The sequence below is a fragment of the Olea europaea genome, chromosome 10 (genome assembly GCF_002742605.1).
Source record: "Olea europaea var. sylvestris chromosome 10, O_europaea_v1, whole genome shotgun sequence".
Classification (NCBI taxonomy): Eukaryota; Viridiplantae; Streptophyta; class Magnoliopsida; order Lamiales; family Oleaceae; genus Olea; species Olea europaea.
The window spans coordinates 11,299,759-11,317,879 of record NC_036246.1 but is presented as its reverse complement, the minus strand read 5'-3'; the positions used below and the strand labels follow the sequence as shown (position 1 = coordinate 11,317,879).

General features: G+C 37.5%; 1 protein-coding gene and 1 pseudogene across 1 annotated transcript; one reads left to right on the top strand and one right to left on the bottom strand.

The window, feature by feature from the left end:
- The first annotated feature begins 269 nt into the window (after positions 1 to 269).
- LOC111400282 lies at positions 270 to 10,306 on the top strand (annotated as a pseudogene).
- Positions 10,307 to 10,340: 34 nt separating this feature from the next.
- On the bottom strand, positions 10,341 to 17,188 carry LOC111401214 (probable metal-nicotianamine transporter YSL7). Its single transcript, XM_023028846.1, has 6 exons — positions 16,570 to 17,188; positions 12,777 to 12,940; positions 12,328 to 12,425; positions 12,079 to 12,213; positions 11,747 to 11,936; positions 10,341 to 11,668 (listed from the first exon to the last, which is right to left on the bottom strand). The coding sequence occupies exons 1-6, from the start codon at positions 16,991 to 16,993 to the stop codon at positions 10,565 to 10,567; spliced, it is 2,115 nt and encodes a 704-aa protein (XP_022884614.1). The 5' UTR covers positions 16,994 to 17,188; the 3' UTR covers positions 10,341 to 10,564.
- Between the last annotated feature and the right edge of the window lie 933 nt (positions 17,189 to 18,121).

The following is an 18,121-nucleotide window of genomic DNA, read 5'->3' as shown; positions in this document are numbered from 1 at the left end:
GTCAGACCCATCACCACGCTCAAAGACTACAAAAGTGGAAAATGCTCGATGTTAGTTCGGTCAAAAAAGAACAAAAATAAATAAAAATATAAAGGGGGATGACATACCTTCAAGGTCAAGATCTTGAGGGCTCTGACCCCTCATGGATCGACGATTTCTTTTATTAATGAATACTCGGCATACTCTTCAAACGAGCATGTGAGGATGGGGTCAAGGCCACGATCAATGACGTTTGAATCTTCTCAAGGTATTAACGCTGGAACTGAACTATGGAGCCTAGGCTGAGAGGACGAGGTCAGGCTCTTCGAGGTCTGTCCCACGCTACTCGAGGTCACACCCAATGCGTGTCTTACATGTTGAAAGATTTCAGGTCGTTTACACCTCTTTGCATCTTCACTTGCAAGCAGCTCGAGCATGACCCGCCATTTGTGATATCAAAGCACGGGAGCCTGTGGTGACACATAAATCTTAAGGACCCGAACTCAACGTTGTGAGACCCCGACCTTGCCCTTTGTCTTTTTCCTCATCGATGAGGTCGACATCCAATGATGTCGGGTTACGCTTGTTGAGGTCGGGCTTCTCTTAACGATGGTCTTCCCTTGCAACCTAGAGAGGTACTAATTCTACTTCAACAAGGGCTCCTAGTGACCCTTGCCTACATTATTATTGGCTTATCACAGTTTAACCCAATCTCGAATAGAACACTTTACTGTAACACAAATACCTTACACAATAAGGATAAGGATTGTTGGTGGTTCAATCCTATCACAACTCTACGATCAACATTTATTAATATATAAACAATACTCATTATTTAGGTACGCTTTCATTATTGTGAATTTCATAGCCTTGCACTAAGTTCCCTGTTTAACTTAAGCATCAGAGGGGCGACAAACACACCTTGTTGCCTTTGTTTCAAGTATCAGAAGATCGTTTGTGTTCATCCACAACCTTCAAGCTCGACGTTCCAGCTCTCAGTTTGAGGTCTATCAGGTACAAATTTTGTTAGCATCACCTACCATTCAAAAGATGTTACAACACAAAATCAAACCCAAGCCTCTGTAGAGAAACTAATCCATTACCAAAAAAAAAAAAAAATCGTCCCCGGGCGGCAAATTTAACAAAAGACACTGTTAAACAGCACTGGAGTGGGAGTTTTAGGAGGGGCTCTGCTACAAACTGCAGGTGCAAGAGTAGCCGAACTGGAGAGCCCAGTTGAAGCGAGTGCACACCAAGTAGAATGTCATATTCAAGATTTTTTGAAATACTTAGATTAAATCAAGGTACTGTCAACAAAGACAGTAGATTTGTTTGAGAATGGGAATGTGGCAATTGCTGGATGTACAATCCTGCACTGAACAAAATTCAGAGGGTTAAGATTCAGTTACCAGGATTGCCACAATAAATCTTGAGGAAATTCAAAGGAAAGGATGTGGATTCAGCTTAGCATCCAACTGAAATGATTATGACCGCTGCCCTTCTTGTTTTGCTTGGGAACTTAGCTTTTCCATTTATACTTTTAGGCTATCTGCCTCAGCAAAGTTCATCCACAAATATCCGGGTGGCCCTAATTTACCATTTGGATTGGAAAGGTAAGTTTAACATTAGCACTTTCGACATGCAGGGATTTTCTTGTTGACATATGGTATTGGACTAATTATGTACTTGCAGGAGCAAAGCTAAATTTCAGATGAAACCTAACACTTGAGTAACATTTGATGATGTAGCCGAAATTGATCAAACAAAGCAAGATTTTTGGAGATTGTTGAGTTCTTGAAGACCCAAGAAAAGTTTGCCACAGTAGGGGCAAGAATTCTGAAATGAGTGCTTTTAATTAGACCACCAGGAACCAGGAAGACATTGTTGGCTAAGGCAATAACTGGAGAAGCAGGGGGTGGGTTTATTTTCTCTATCAAGATCGAAATTTATTGAAATGTTTGTTGGGGTGGGAGCTTCAAAAGTAATGGAATTGTTTAACACGTCGAAGGAGCACCCTCCATGTCTAGTTTTTATATACTAGAATGATGCTTTTGGAAGGCAGAGAGGAACTGGAATTGGTGGAGGGAATGATGAAAGGGAATAAACACTTCATCAATTGCTAACAGAAATGGATGGTTTTTTCTGAAAACACTAGTCATCGTCATTGCCATTACTGAGACCAGAAATTCTTGATGTTGCACTACTTAGAATAGGAAGGTTCGATAGACAGGTTATTAGTCCTATATATTCCTTATTTTCTTTGTTGGAATTAGGGTTTGTTTTGCACAGTTTATCCAAAAATCATTTTTTCTCAAAGTCATCTTCGACCACACATTCTCTGGAAAAATCATTTTTCACTTTAAATAATCTCTCCAAAATAAAAACATATTAACAGTTTTGGACTATTAATCTTGTGGACAAATGATTAATAGAAATAAGAATGCTTTAATGTTGTCCAACACGGTAACAGTAGGACTACTAGATGAAGAGAGAGAAGATATAATAAGGTTCAAAGTAACAAGAAGAAACTAGACAAGGATGTTGATCTTGTTAATGCTAGTTGATACTTTGTTGTCCAAAGATAGTGTATTTTGTAGTACTTGTTTGGAGTATATTTTAATGTATTTGTGTATTGAAAAATCTGTCATAGTATGGCCATATGTAATGCCATATAATTTGTCTAAAAGTATGGCAATGGAAGGTAGGTAGTGGTTGAAGAAAATGGTCAAAACACTTTTGCTATATATATTTTCTAATGTACTAGCTAAGTATGGAAGTTGTATATTGAATATTATCTCAGAAAATCTTCATCCTTTTTCTTTGTTACTCAATTTTACCATTAGTGGTATCAGAGCAAATCTGATCTTAGAAGAAGCTGAAAAAAAACAAGAGATAGGTTCAAGAAAAAACCAGCAGACCTTCACAACACAACCAATTGATTCTTGAGAGTTTTAAGGATGGCTTCAAGTGGTTGCTCAGCACCTCTACCCTCAGTATTTACAGGTGAAAATTATGATTTTTGGGCAACAAAAATGAAGGCTTACCTGAAGGCATACGACCTGTAGGAGATAACTAAAACTGGAAGTGAACCACCAGCACTTAGAGCAAATCCAACAATTGCTCAACTTAAGCAACATAGTGAAGAAGTTGTTAAGAAGTTTAAGGCTCTCTCTTGCATCCAATCTGCTGTTTCTGATGCCATCTTCACAAGGATAATCACTTGTGAAACAGCCAAGGAAGCCTGGGACAGTTTGAAGGAGGAATTCAAGGGCAATGCAAGAACACGGCAAATGCAAGTGTTAAACCTGAGGAGGGAGTATGAAACTGTGAAGATGAAAGGCTCAGAATCAGTTAAGAAGTATGCTGATAGGCTGTTGAAGGTTGTAAATCAGATAAGGCTACTGGGAGATGATCTGCCTGACAGAAGAATTGTGGAGAAAGTGTTGATCAGCTTGCCTAAAAAATTTGAGGCAAAGATTTCATCTCTTGAGGATTCAAGAGACTTGTCCACCATCACCTTATCAGAATTGGTGAATGCTTTGCAGGCCACTGAACAAAGAAGGCTGATGAGGTAAGAAGAACAGGTGGAAGGGGCCTTGTTTGCTAAAGGAAGATATAAGGCTCAAACTAGTTTTAGGACTAAAAAGCAACAAGATGAAAGAAAGAAGGGGGAAAGCAGCAAAGGTGCAAGCAAAAGTAGAGCTTATCCACCTTGTGTTCATTGCAAAAAGACAGGGTAGTTTCCCAAATGGTGCTGGTTTAGACCTGAAGTTCAATGCCGAGGTTGTAAGCAATTTGGACATATTCAAAAGGTTTGTAAAAGCATAAAAGACAAGCAATCAAAGCCTCAAGCTCCAGTGGCTGAAAATCAACAACAAAACCAGGAGGAGCACTTGTTCACAGCTATCAATTTTAAAGCCAGAAGCAGTGTGGAGACTTGGCTATTAGACAGTGGCTGTACTCATCATATGACATCAGATGCAAGTATCTTTGTCGAGTTGAATGATGCCTACAGATCAAAGGTTAAAGTTGGCAATGGAGAACATGTGGAAGTCAGGGAAATAGGTGTTATTTCAGTTCAAACACCATCAGGTACCAAACTCATTTCTGATGTTCTTTTTGTGCCAGAAATTGACCCGAATTTAATTAGTGTTGGTCAATTAATTGAGAAGCAATATACATTGATCTTCAAAGGAGATGGTTGTACCATATTTGATTCAAAAAATTAGGAGCTAATGTTTGTCAAAATGAAACAAAGAAGCTTTCTATTGGAATGGAAAAATGTGAGAAATCAGGCACTTTCTTGCACTGTGGTTGATTCCTCTTTATAACACAAACGATTTGGTCATGTTAATTACACATCATTGAAGCAATTACACAATCTGAAACTTGTTGAAAACATCCCAGATGTAGGTGATGAAACATGTATATGTGAGGTATATCAAAAGGCTAACTGAACAAAATGCCATTTCCTAAAATCTGTCAAGGAGAGCTATGAATAAATTGGAATTAATACATTCTGATGTGTGTGGTCCAATGAATACACAGACACTTAATGGCAGCAAGTACTTTATACTCTTTATTGATGATTCAACCAGAATGTGTTGGGTTTTTTTTCTAAAACTGAAATCAGATGTGGCAGCTGTATTTCAGAAATTCAATAAACAAGTGGAAAATGAATGTGACAGCAAGATAAAGGCCATTAGAACTGATAATGGAACTGAGTATAAATGCAGCCAGTTTGATAATTTTTGTGATGATATGGGGCTAAAGCATCAGCTCACAATCTCATACTCACCTTAGCAAAATGGCATCTGTGAGAGGAAGAACAGAACAGTCATGGAGATGGCATGATGTCTCATGTTTGAAAAGAATTTTCCCAAAGAATTCTGGGCAGAAGCTGTTAGCACAGCTATATATCTTTTAAACCGACTTCCTACTAAAGCATTGGAAAGAAAAACTCCCTATGAAGCCTGGTATAGAACAAAACCAGATGTGGCACATTTAAAGGTTTTTGGAAGTGTTTGTTACACTCATATACCTGAAGCAAAGAGGGATAAGCTTAGCCAAAAAGCTGAGGTTGGTGTTTTAGTTGGCTATTGTAGTAATGCAAAAGGTTATCGAGTTTATTCCACAAACCAATAAGATAATATCCAGTAGAGATATTAAAATTGATGAAAGTGCTACCTGGAATTGGGATACAAGAAGCCTAGAAAACCAGCAAGCTCCAAGGCTAGTTGTTCATGAAATTGAGGACACTATCATAAATGGAGAGGAACCAGTTGGTCCAGATCAGGATGGTGACTCAGACTCAGAAAATATTGTGCTAAAGACAAGACCCCTTGCTGATGTATATGCTAGATGCAACTCTGCCATATTGGAGCCATTGAATTTTGTTGATGCTGTGAGTTCACAGGACTGGTTGGTAGCAATGAAGGAAGAACTAAATATGATTGAAAAGAATGAGACTTAAGAACTAGTTGACAGACCAGTTGATAAGCATGTGATTGGGGTCAAGTGGGTGTTCAAAACCAAAATGAACCCTGATGGATCAATAAACAAGTTCAAAGCCAGATTGGTAGTGAAGGGGTATGCACAGTAATTTGGAATCGATTTTGCTGATACATTTGCACCAGTTGCAAGATATGAAACTATCAAGTTGTTGTTTGCAATTGCAGCTCAGAGAATGTGGAAGATACATCAGTTGGATGTAAAATCTGCTTTTCTAAATGGGTACTAAAATGAAATAATCTACATTGAACAACCAGAAGGCTTTGCAGTGGCAAGTGAGGAAGACAAAGTGTATCTATTAAAAAAGGCTTTGTATGGTTTAAAACAGGCTCCTAGGGCCTGGTAAAGTCGCATTGATGATCACTTGTGACGCTTTGGATTTGTTAAAAGTGTAAATGAGCAAACACTTTACATAAAATATGTGGAAGAAGGAATGATCATCATATCCTTATATGTTGATGATTTGCTAATAACTGGTAGCAATTGCACCTTGATTGAAGAAGTGAAGGAGGAATTGAAGAAAGGTTTTGAAATGACAGATCTCGGTGAAATGCAATATTTTCTTGGAATGGAAATTGAACAAACTAAGGAATGTATCTTTGTTTGCCAAAAGAGATATGTCAAGGAAGTGAAAAGAATAAGTTTGGGGGATTTGTGTATCTCTCGAGTGATGTAAGGATAAATTTGACCATTATGGGTCGGGAACTAACCATTCATAAGCTTGATATGTTGGCATAAGTTCACACACACACGTTGAGTATTGCAATTGATGAGTAAAGGTTAATTTTATTCTTGCAATATTGATATTGTTCTATTGTATTGCTAAGTTCCAATCCTGAGACACGGCAAGCTATTAAGCAATGTTTGTTTAACTTTGAGTCACTACATTGTTTGAGGACAAACAATAGTTTAAGTTTGGGGGATTTGATAAGTGTGTTTTTACACACTTATTTGGTTCACAAACATGACTTATACATGGATAAAATGGTTGAATTGTGACTTAATTCAGTTAAATTCATGCATTGTAGGTAATTCAATGAAAATTGTGGAATTCAGGAGAAAAGAACCGAAGAAGGACCAAAACACAACAATTTGATAGTTCGAGGACCAAAGGTGCAAATATTGAAAAGTTGAGCTAAATGCAAAACGAGAGTAAAAACATGCCAAGTATGAGCTCAATGAAGAAGCAAAACAAGTGGAGGAAGAAAGAATGGAAGATGGACTAAAATGAAGATAATTGAAAGTTGGAGGACTAAAGTGAAAATACTCAAAAGATGTGCCGGATGAGTGGCATAATATTTGAAAGTGTCGATCATCAATTGGAAGATAAGAATTGTTGAAAAGATGAAGAAATCGAAGAAAGAAGTCAAGAGAAGCAACAAAGAAGTTCAGGGACCAAATTGCACAAACCACATAGATGGTTACTTCTATGCGACCGCATAGTGTAACCTTCTATGCGGTCGCATAGAAGGTTTCAGGGATTCAATGAGCCAAAAAAATTTGATCTATGCGACCGCATAGATCCCTTCTATGCGGTCGCATAGTATGTTTTTGAAACTTCGGGCGTAGTTTTTCGTTTTGGTTGAAACTCCTTTCCTACTTAATTTGGACGCGATATAAATACCCAAATTCATCATATGAAGGGCAAGAACGACCAGGGAGAAGGGAGAGACCAAAATTGGAGGCAAGAAACTTGATTTTGGATTCAATTTCACACGGGCTCGAGACGGGATTGAAGATTATACACACGGATTGAAGAAATTCCATACGGGTGTATTCTTATTATCTTTTAATTTCGTTTTTCAATTTCTTGATTTTGTAATGATGATTATAGGCTAGGGTTTTTGTTCATTAGGAATTTGATGAACCTTTTGATAATTTAAATTTTCGTTATTTCATTAATTCAACAATAGTTTCGGTTGGACAAATGTTTGATTTATATGATTTGAATGCTTCCATAATTATTTGGCCAATTGTTATGTGATTGTAGATGATTTTTTCTTTGCATTCGAAAGAAGGGGAATAAATTCGATAGAATATAACTCGACATAGGGTCCGATAGGGGATGGAAACTTACCTCTATGCTTTATGCAATTCATGAAAATGTTCATAAAAAGTCATGCATTCTTGTACATTGCATCATCCATAGAAATATAGGCTGGTGGCGTGTAAGAGTAGATTCAATATATATCGAGAGAGTGTATTGGATAATTTAAGAACATTGAATTGGCATTATGTTCCATCCATTCGTTGAATTTGTGAAATTAGGGTTTTTAATAGTCAATTGGGGATTCGAGTTCTTAATGATTTCATTTCTATTCATTTCAATACATTAGTGATAAAATTGCATATTTACATTTCAATTGCGTGTTTATTTCATTCGATTAGTGAAATTTCAAAATTAGGGTTTCTAATTTTGAAATTAGGGTTTCAAATTGGGGATTTCTTCCAATTTTAGGGTTTTTCACATTTAAATCAAATTTTCATTCAATTAGATTCGGTTAAGGTCACATTAGTCTAATTAGAGCTAATTCAATCCTCATGGGAACGATACTTGGACTCATAGTCCATTTTACTACTTGTTAACGAACCGTACACTTGCGGTGGGTTTTAAAATCGAGAAGAAATATTCTGCGAACAGTTAGCACTCCATTAGTACAAAATCTAAAGTTAATGAAGGAAGATGGTACTAAGAGAGTGGATGAAAAGATCTATAGAAGTCTAACCGGTTGCTTGCTATATCTTACAACAACAAGACCAGATATCACCTATGCTGCAAATGTGCTGTTCAAATTCAGAAAAGAGCCAAGTGAATTACATTTTCAAGCGGCAAAAAAAGTCCTTAGGTGTATAAAAGGAAGTGAAAATCTGGGGATTTGGTTCAAGAGATCAGAGGACTTAGTTTTAACTGGTTATACAGATAGTGACTGGACAGGTTCAGCAGATGACATGAAGAGTACCTCAGGCTATGTGTTTTGTGTTGGTTCAAACATTGTGTGCTGGAATTCGATAAAGCAGAAGACTGTGGCACAATCAACTGCTGAAGCAGAGTATATAGCAACATCTGAGGTGACAAACCAAGTTGTTTGGTTAAGGAAAATGTTGGAGGATCTTGGACACATACAATCTGATGCAACAGTCATTTATTGTGACAACAAATCAACGGTTGCCATGGTAAAAAATCCAGTATTCCATGGGAGAACAAAACACATAAAGATTAAGTATAATTCAATTAGGGAAGCTCAAGAGAGGCTGGAAATGAAGCTTGTGCATTGCAATTCAAGTGAGCAATATGCTAATATCTTAACAAAAGCTTTGTCCAGAGGAAAGTTCGAACATTGAGGAGTTGCCTTGGTGTTTCCAGCAAAAGTCTCAAGGAGGAATGTTAATGCTAGTTGATACTTTTGCTGTCCAAAAATAGTGTATTTTGTAGTACTTGTTTGGAGTATATTTTAATGTATTTGTGTATTGAAAAATCTGTCATAGTATGGCCATATGTAATGCCATATAATCTGTCTAAAAGTATGGCAATGGAAGGTAGGTAGTGGTTGATGAAAATGGTCCGAACACTTTTGCTATATATATTTTCTAATGTACCAGCCAAGTATGGAAGTTGTATATTGAATATTATCTCAGAAAATCTTCATCCTTCTTTGTTACTCAATTTTACCATCAGATCTTACTGTTATTTCCGTGAGAACTCCCGGATTTGGGGGGTGCAGATTTAGCAAACCTACGAATGAAGCTGCAATTCTTGCTGGTAGAAGAGGCAAACCAAAAATTACATTGCAGGAAATAGATGATACATTGACCGAATTGTAGCAGGAATGGAAGAAATCAAGATGACGGATGGAAAGAACAAGATCGTATTGCAAAATTGGACATGCGGTTTGCACGTAAGTTGATTATTTACAATGCAAGAAGCGTGACTCATCATGAATATTACATCTAGAAAGAGTGTATTAAGCTTTTTTCAAGAACAATAGCACGATCTTATTATGATTTTCTGGTTCAGGGGAGTTTGACCCCAGGATATGATCTAGTACAAAAAGTTACATTGATACCTCGAGGACAAGCTTGAGGTCTGATATGTTACACACCTGATGAAGATCCGACATTGATCTCTAAGCAACAATTGTTTGCAAGTCGGAGGCACGGCAGCTGAGGAAGTTATATTCAGTGATGCAGAAATCACAACAAATGCAGCAGGAGACTTGCAACAAATAACAAAATAGCTGGCGGGTACATTCAGTGAAAGTTTGCTTTGTACAATATAACAACATGGTTCACATGCAAATTTTAAAGATTTTCTGTTTACTTATCATCAGATGGTACTAACATCTGGAATGTCTGAGATTGGCCCATGGAGGCGTTGATTGATCGAGATGTGAAGAGTAGTGATGAGTTATTACAAATGTTAGATAAAAATCAAATGATAGAGAAACTTGCAGAAGACAGAGATAACTCGGTGAGACTTATAATAGATAACGAGTATAAAATTGCAAAAAAGCACATACGGAACAACAGAGAGGCAATTGATAAATTAGTGGAGGTGTAGCTGGAGAGGGAATCACTATCAGGAGAGTTCAGGGCTTTTCTCGAGTTAAATGATATTCAGGGATTAAATAAGTTGAAAAAGTGCCTCTACACGACTCTTTCCTCCAGAAGGTGCTGGCCGAAGAATTATAATCCTGCCACAGCAAGTATCTACAGTACAAAACTTGGGCTACAATTTTACATATTGAAAGGACAGAATTTACCGTTAAAACTTTACACAAGTGTAAGACATTAACTATTCATTTTAACTGGTTTGAGTTTGAGAATAAGGCTGAGAAATGCAAACGCTCAGGTTTTCAGGATCTCAAGATATAATTTTCTTCTGATTCAACTAACTTATAATAGTGGGCAAGTAATTTGCACACTATATATTTACACGGATAGTTTTACATTTTAGTAATATTAGCGACAGAAGCAGGTTTGCTATAGAAGGGAAACAAGAAGAATAAAAAGAAAAGCACACAGGAATTGATGAAATCCGGTTACATTATTATAGCTGCTGATACTGATTTTGGAGCTAAGTTAAGAAAGCATCAACCCTTGCATTTGTTTTCCTTGACAAAAATTTCATGCAAATGGGTGGATTTACGCCTGCCAAGGCTAATATTGAACTAGGTAAGGTCCATATCCCGTCACCACAGATCAATCCAGAAGCCACAGCTGGTCCAAATGCATCAGCCTTCGCTTTGTCAATCTTCTCCCAAATAAACAGTATCAAACTTCCAATACACATGTCGATTGTAAAATATGCTCCAAGGTAAAATGGTATCGCCATTGCCATGGGAAGAGGAATGAACCTAGCCCATTTCTTTCCAACGATGTCTCTTATGCCATTAATAACAATGGCTCCAATAAAGAACACGTAGCATAGAGTAAGGCAGTGCTTTGGCAAAGAAGAGAACCCCTCAACTCCCAAGATTGCCATGTTACGGTATACAAGAGCATAAGGTGCAGAATATTGTGAACCAGGGACACCCAAATCATGGAACGCCTTGTAGAAGAGCCAAAATACACAAGGTGAAATAATACATCCCATTGCTGTTCCAATAATCTGGCTCACGAACATGGACCGAGGGGACGCCAGGGTCATATAACCCGTCTTGAAGTCCTGAGTTAGGTCAGATGCAGTAGAGACTATATTCATCATGACCCCACATGCAGCCAGTCCTGCAAGAACACCGCCATGGGAGGCTCCAGCCCAAGCACCAATTACAAAGATAGCCAGCTTTCCGTAAGTAGATGCTAATGACCAGTCCGTAAGCCCACACCCATATGCATTACAGAAGGCTAGTGTGGGTGCAAAGATATATATGACCACAATGTAATACCACTTGAGTGGGGAGAATATGTGTGGAAGTGTTGCAGCAGAGATTATTGCAATGGTGATGTAGCCAAGAATGGCAACCCATACAGGGATTTGGTCTTTGAGAAAAAGTTGAGTCCGGCGCTGGTCATCATAAGACAGAGAATCCATAGGAGAGGAGGTATGACCACCAACTGGGAGGACTGAGCGAGAATTTTTATCACGGATTTGGTGATACAGTCCAAATATGGTGTGACCAAGGACCTTAAAGAAGTTGTAGAGGCCATCACCGAGGATCATGGCTATTGATATGAAAACCTATAAGAAATGAATGGATGGTTAGACGTTCAAAACTTGTAATTGGGGCCCTAAAAGTATGATATTAAGGAAATGTACCCTATAGCCTTGCAAACTATGAAGGCTGGTAGAGGGATATTCTGCAGAGTACCAATCACCCTTCCTGTCTCCTATGAGCGGCCACATTATACCCCAAGAGAGGATTGCTCCGACTAGCAAAGATATGTTGATTAGATATGGGCATATCATGCCAACTCCGACGTATGTTGCTGAGAAGTCGAAGTAAAACCTGGTAGCAAAAGAATGAAAAGGGTTAATGAGTACAATAAAAGGTTATATTCTTCATTTCAAATTCTTGTCTTTTCTACAAGAATTTACAGATAGATAGTTTAACTTTTTATATTCTTTTGAGAAATTTTATCAACACTCACCTGTTCTCAAAGGCTTTAAGACCTAATGTAGGAAAGTTTACAAATCCACAGCCATCACCTCCAGTGAAAAACCACTGAAAGAAGCCCCACAGGAAGCTGAAGGAGAAGAATTTTCCTAGAGTTCTGACTTGTTTCCTGAAGTGAAGTAACAAGAAGAAGAATGAGATTCCAAATTGGTCCATGATGTCTGAAATTTCTAAGCAAATCAAGATCGTTAGAAGGAAGTTTAAATAAGAATTAGAGACTCACTTTGCTAGTTTGGCTCCTTGGGGAGTGTGGAAGCTATTGATTAGGTAAGCAGTTGCCGTTCCACTTGGATAAGTCAGTTTGAAGTCAATTATCATTATCTAAATCATGTAACAATATACGAATTAAGATTGTACTATGATATTAAACCGTTATATTGCAACTACAAGGAAAAAGGTTCAGCTCAAAAGGAAGCAGATTTCGCAATGATTTTATAGTCAATTCCAAAACATTTGTACAAGTTAAGATTATGGTTAAAACAGGCTTAATTGATGCATGCAGTTGATGATTGTAGAGCATACATGAGACAGAGGAATTTTCCATCTCCCCTTTATCTCATCAGCGGTCTAAACTTCATAATCGAAAGACCTTAAGAACTTTATAGGACGTCTTAGGCATAACAAGTGAACTCGATGTATAGTAAGAAAGCATTGCAGAGCTTAATAATGTACCTTTCTAAGGGGTACCACGGAGAAGAGCCCGAGAAAGCTAACCACAAAGAGAAAGCCAATCATCCATGCTAGTGATGGGTTCTTAATATTCTGTCCATCATTGGCTTCAGTAGATTGTTTGGCAATAACATCACTCATTCCAAATAGGTAACTTCCGAAACCTCCTGCTTATTCAAATTCAATCGATGTTCTGTCAAGATTTGGATATTGAGGCAAACACATATAAATGAAATTGTTGTTTCTTGAAATTATGATGAATGCATTTTCTTGAGGAATAAGGTATATGCTGAGAATTCAACAATGTATGGCTTAATAAATAACCGATGTAAGTTGTGGAAAAGGAAGGAATGCTGTCATTATCGAATAGGAAAGCCATTCTTAGGTGAACTAAGGACACTTTTTAGATACCTTAAAACTCTAATTTTATTTATTTTTTGTGATTGTCTGTTTTCAATTTCTTATCTTTTTCTTTGGTGGTTTTATTTTTCAAAGATTATTATTATTATTATTATTTTGCTTTCTCGTCCTTTGAGATGGTATTTAACTATTATATATACTTTAAAAACTGCTATAAATCCATAGCACATATGGTGACAATCGGGTTGAGCGGCTTGTGGACTCGACCCATTCTAGCTCGACTTATGAACTACTCGAACTTCTTTTGAGATGAGTCATGGGTCAAGTCAAGCTCACATTCTTTTTATAAGTGAGTACGATGCAACGAGCAGGCTCGTTTGGGCTCATGGGTCGGCTAGTTTTTAACATCATTTTGGACTTGTCTTGTTAGTTATTAAAAAAATAAAAATAAATATAAAGATCATATTTAAGTTTATTTTGTTAATTTATTTAAAAAATAATGAGTCGGCTTGTGGCGGCTTGGCTCGTGTATAGGGTCGAACCAGCTTGACTCGATCCATTACCACTATTTTTTTTATGACGAGGAATCCGTAGTCGCTACCTTTCGAGTGCACACTGGGTAAACTCTCGGGTTGACGCAATAACTTGCAAATCACGTCAGCCACGTAAACTACACTAAGCAAGCCTTGTGCGACTCAATCGAAAAAGCGTTGATAGGGGGAATCGAATTTGTGACCAAAGGCTTCTACGCTCACCTACTCTACTAATTCGGTCACCCCATGAGGGGCATCCATTACCACTCTTATTAACACACAGGAAGGTGAATGTTATAGTATTGATAAACCTAATTTCTTCTTTTAATGTTTTTTCTACTCCTTTCATCCCTAAAAAAGGTCAGTTTACTTGAGTTCGTGTCTACATGAACCCAGCTCAGCTTGTGTATATAGTCGAACCAGCTCAGTTCTGTCCATTGTCACTCCTAATAGCACACAAGGTGTACACTATAATACTGATAAACCTAATTCTTCTAGTTAATATTTTTTCTACTCCTTTTGTCCCTAAAAAAGCTAAGTTTGCGTGAGTTGTTAAACCTCCCCTTAGACCTGTGCCCGGGTAGGGCGTAGCTAGCGACATAGGTGCTGACTCGGGTAGCTGTGTTATTCACTTCACCATATATATGGTCGGTCATCACAGGTATTTTACAAGCAATGGCTGCAAATATTGCAGTTTTATACTTCTATATTTTCTCTTTTCTATATAATTAGATATTGCTGCATGTAGCTGTCAAAAGATTACTGAATTTGTGAAGCAATAAATAGTTACCCTTTCTAGGCCAACCCAAGTGATGATTCTTCATTATTATTATTTAACTTTGCTTTTTCCGTCCTTAAATTTTAGGTAAATAATAGTCAGCTTCTCGATCTTTGAAGATAAATTTAATCAAATTGTTCAGAATTATAAACAATTGACTAAGTGCTTATGCAATCATTTCTTTGTAAATAACTTTAAAAAATTAAATATTTAATCACTATAGATCTTAGTAATTTGCATGACCCACCATAATTGGAGATTCTAATCTCCCGTCTTGACTTTAAGTGTGTGGTGTCTCTCTCTCTCTTGTGACCCACCATAACTGGAGATTCTACTCTCCAGTCTTGACTTTTAAGTGTGTGGTTACCCCATTAATTTTCATTTCATTACATTTTATTTTTTTCTTTCTTATTTTCAACTACACAATTTTTCATAAAATAATATTACACGTAAATTGAAAAAATTTCCTTCTCTTTCAACTACTCATTTTTCAAAAAAATATTATTCCACCCATTAATTTTTGCATGTAATGGAAGCCAAACAGGGGCTAAGTGTGTGGTCTCTCTCTCTCTCTCTCAAACAGTCGAATCTAGAAAAAAATGAAGTGTGAATGCCGCAAAATTCTCCATGGACCAAAGACTTAAAGCGTTGACAAATTTAACGTAATTTGGAATCGAAACTATCGCATGAAACAAAGGAGGAATCCCATGAAAGTCATCACTAATATGAGGCCACAGCTGTCAGCTATCGTACTAGAATCTCAATCTCTCATCACATGTTATGTGATCACAACATTTACTTAGTCAAAAGTAACATCACATGTGAATTCATCATCAACTTGGGGTCGTCAACGTCTTGACCTGTGTATTCACCGCAATTCCACAACCTTATCAACTCAGAAGGTAGCAGTTAGGCATGTCCTGTCTCTTTAGAGTAGAATCGGTACAAGGCATACTTGTCACATCGAGCAAAAAAAAAAAAAAAAGAAAAAAAAGCCTCATAGCCCGCGATACAGATACGCGGACCAAAAAGGTTGGACGGCTAAAAGTGGGAGCTTAAAATTAGAAACATCCAGTTGGCCAATATGAAGGTGTATCACTGGTCCAACGAAAGATATGGTGCACGCACTAGTCTATATGGATTTAAGGGTGAGTTTGGAAGAACTTTTAAAAAGTTTAAAAGTGCTTATAAAATTAGAAAGTTGTTTTTAAATATGTTTAGATAATTTTTTGGAATAAGCTGATTCATGAATCTCTACTCAAGAAGCCTGTCAAACAAACCCTAACGTAGCTTCTTTTTGTAACTTTTTTACTAGAAGTAGAAATAGAAGCAAAAGCAAAAAATCCGACATACTATTGGCGGAAATGGGAGCTGCCACTCTCGAACTTGATGCGCTTACCGATGGCTAGCTTTCATCTTTACTTACCCTGGTTCGGATTTTATTTCTTAACCTTGGGAGAATTCTAGTGGTTCAATGTTCTACATGTTACATGATCCAGTCCATAAACATGGAAATGAAACAAAGTTTGTTCCCTCTCTTCGAGTAGGTAAATTTGTCATACAAACCACTTTTCATAGACTCTTTCTCCGAAAGCTCTTCTATAAGAAGTGGTAGAAACAAAATTAAATATCTTGTCAAACAGGCCTACTTGAAAATGAAATTCCCCTAACCCCATAAAATTATTAAAATATTGAATTTCATTTCAATATCTAATAATAGGAATAGTGCTGCAATTCAAAACTTGTTTCTTATTAACCTTTCAATCTCTAGGATATGTATCATCTAGAGGCCATGTTTGGTTTCGATAAAAATCAAATTTTTAGTAAAAATATGTGGTTGAAAAATTGTAAATTCTATAAACCTATATATAATTTATAGTACCAGTTTCCTGTCCGTAAACATTTAAGAACATTTTTATCTAGCTGTAATCCTACAAAAACACAACTGTCTGTAAAAGCATTGAAGAGAAAGTAGATGCAATAATTGTTCTATTAATCACAATTCCATCAAAATTAAAATTTATTATCTTTACAGCAGGCGGTAAAAAAAAAGTAAACAATTTAGCGCGCGTGCGTGACTGTGAGAGATATAGACATGGAGGGGAGGAAGGGAAGAGAGACTAACCGCTAAAGGCTATGCCGGAGGTAGCCACCACACATGTCTGGATAACGGTGTTTTCTTGGCGAGTAAATGGTTGCTTCAAAAGTCCAGACTTTTCGAGAAACTTTGTCCAAGTTTTGACGAAGAAGAATCCCAACAGGCCGGCAGAAACATTGAGAGAAGGGATAATACCGGTGGTGAGATTGAGTTTCATAACGATGAAAGTAAAGAGAATGCCCAGAATAAAGCTGACAAAAAATGCCCTGAAAGTCAATTGATTCTTCCATGACGGCACCTCTTTGCTCTCGAATATTTTCTCTATCGACTCAACACTCTCTTCTTCTTTCTGATCAGTTTTATCATCCACCTTTTTGTACTGAAAATCTTGTTCGGAAATACCATTTTCAGAAGGAGCAATCGGATCTCTACTGTTCTCAGAGTGATCCATGGCTAGAGAGATTGTAGAAGTCTACGTGAATGAATCTGGGCAAGTCTTTTATTATAAAGTTTCTGAAGTTTCAAGATTGGTGTTGAAAATATCGAGGGCGCTATAAATATAATAGAGATTTTCACATTCGGAAGGGTGTCATTTTTCTGTCTGTCGCTGTCTTTGTGGCGTGGGTGGGGTTTATTGTCCTTGGATTGATAGACGGATAATCTGGCTTGTAGTGTAAATGCTGTCATGCTGGCTTTTTCAATGTATTCTTAGGAAGAAAAGGCCTGGGACACCCCTGATATGAATTTTTGAAATTCAAATGAATTGAGATCAGGGGTTGACGCGGAGCCGATTCAACCCCTATCAATAGGGCCTGTCATCGAGGTCTGTTTGTGTAGAATTAGTGATGGCAACGGAGCGGGTTCAAAGCGAGGCACCCCCATCCCGTCTCGCCCCGTTTGGCAAAAATCCAGCCCCGCCTCGTGCCCCGCCCTGCCTTGCCTTAGAAGGGGCGGGGTGGGCGCCCGTTTACTTTTTTTTTTATTATTATTATTATATTTTTTTTTACATTTTGAAAGTTTCGAATTATGTTATTATTAGATAATAAAATACAAATTTAAAATGAATTTTTAACGGATAAATTGTTTAGAAATAAAATTATTTTTAATTTTTTTTTTTTTACATTTTCTTCAAGGGGCGGGTTCGGGGTGGAGCATCCTTGCCCCGCCCCGCCCCACGTCCCGCCACGGGGCGGGTTTTTTTCCCTCATTCGGGACGGGGCGGGGCCGGCTGGGGTAAATTGACATCACTATGTTGAATGATTGTCTTGAATAGAATCATAGATTTGTTTATTGGTGGGGCTTGTGACGGGCGTGTTTGTATAGAACGATTGTCTTGGATAGGATCATATGTGTGTGCTATTGATGGGTTAAAGTTGAATTTTAAAAGATCCCATTATGTCTACCCTAATCCCCATCACAGGCCCCATATGTGTAAAACGATTGTCTTGAATATGATCATAGATATTTGCTATTGGTGGGTTAAAGTTGAATTTTAAAAGATCCCACTACGTGCCCACTATCGCAATGAAATATGTAGATCTATAGAATCATTTAAGTCAAATTTAGTGTAACGCCCCAT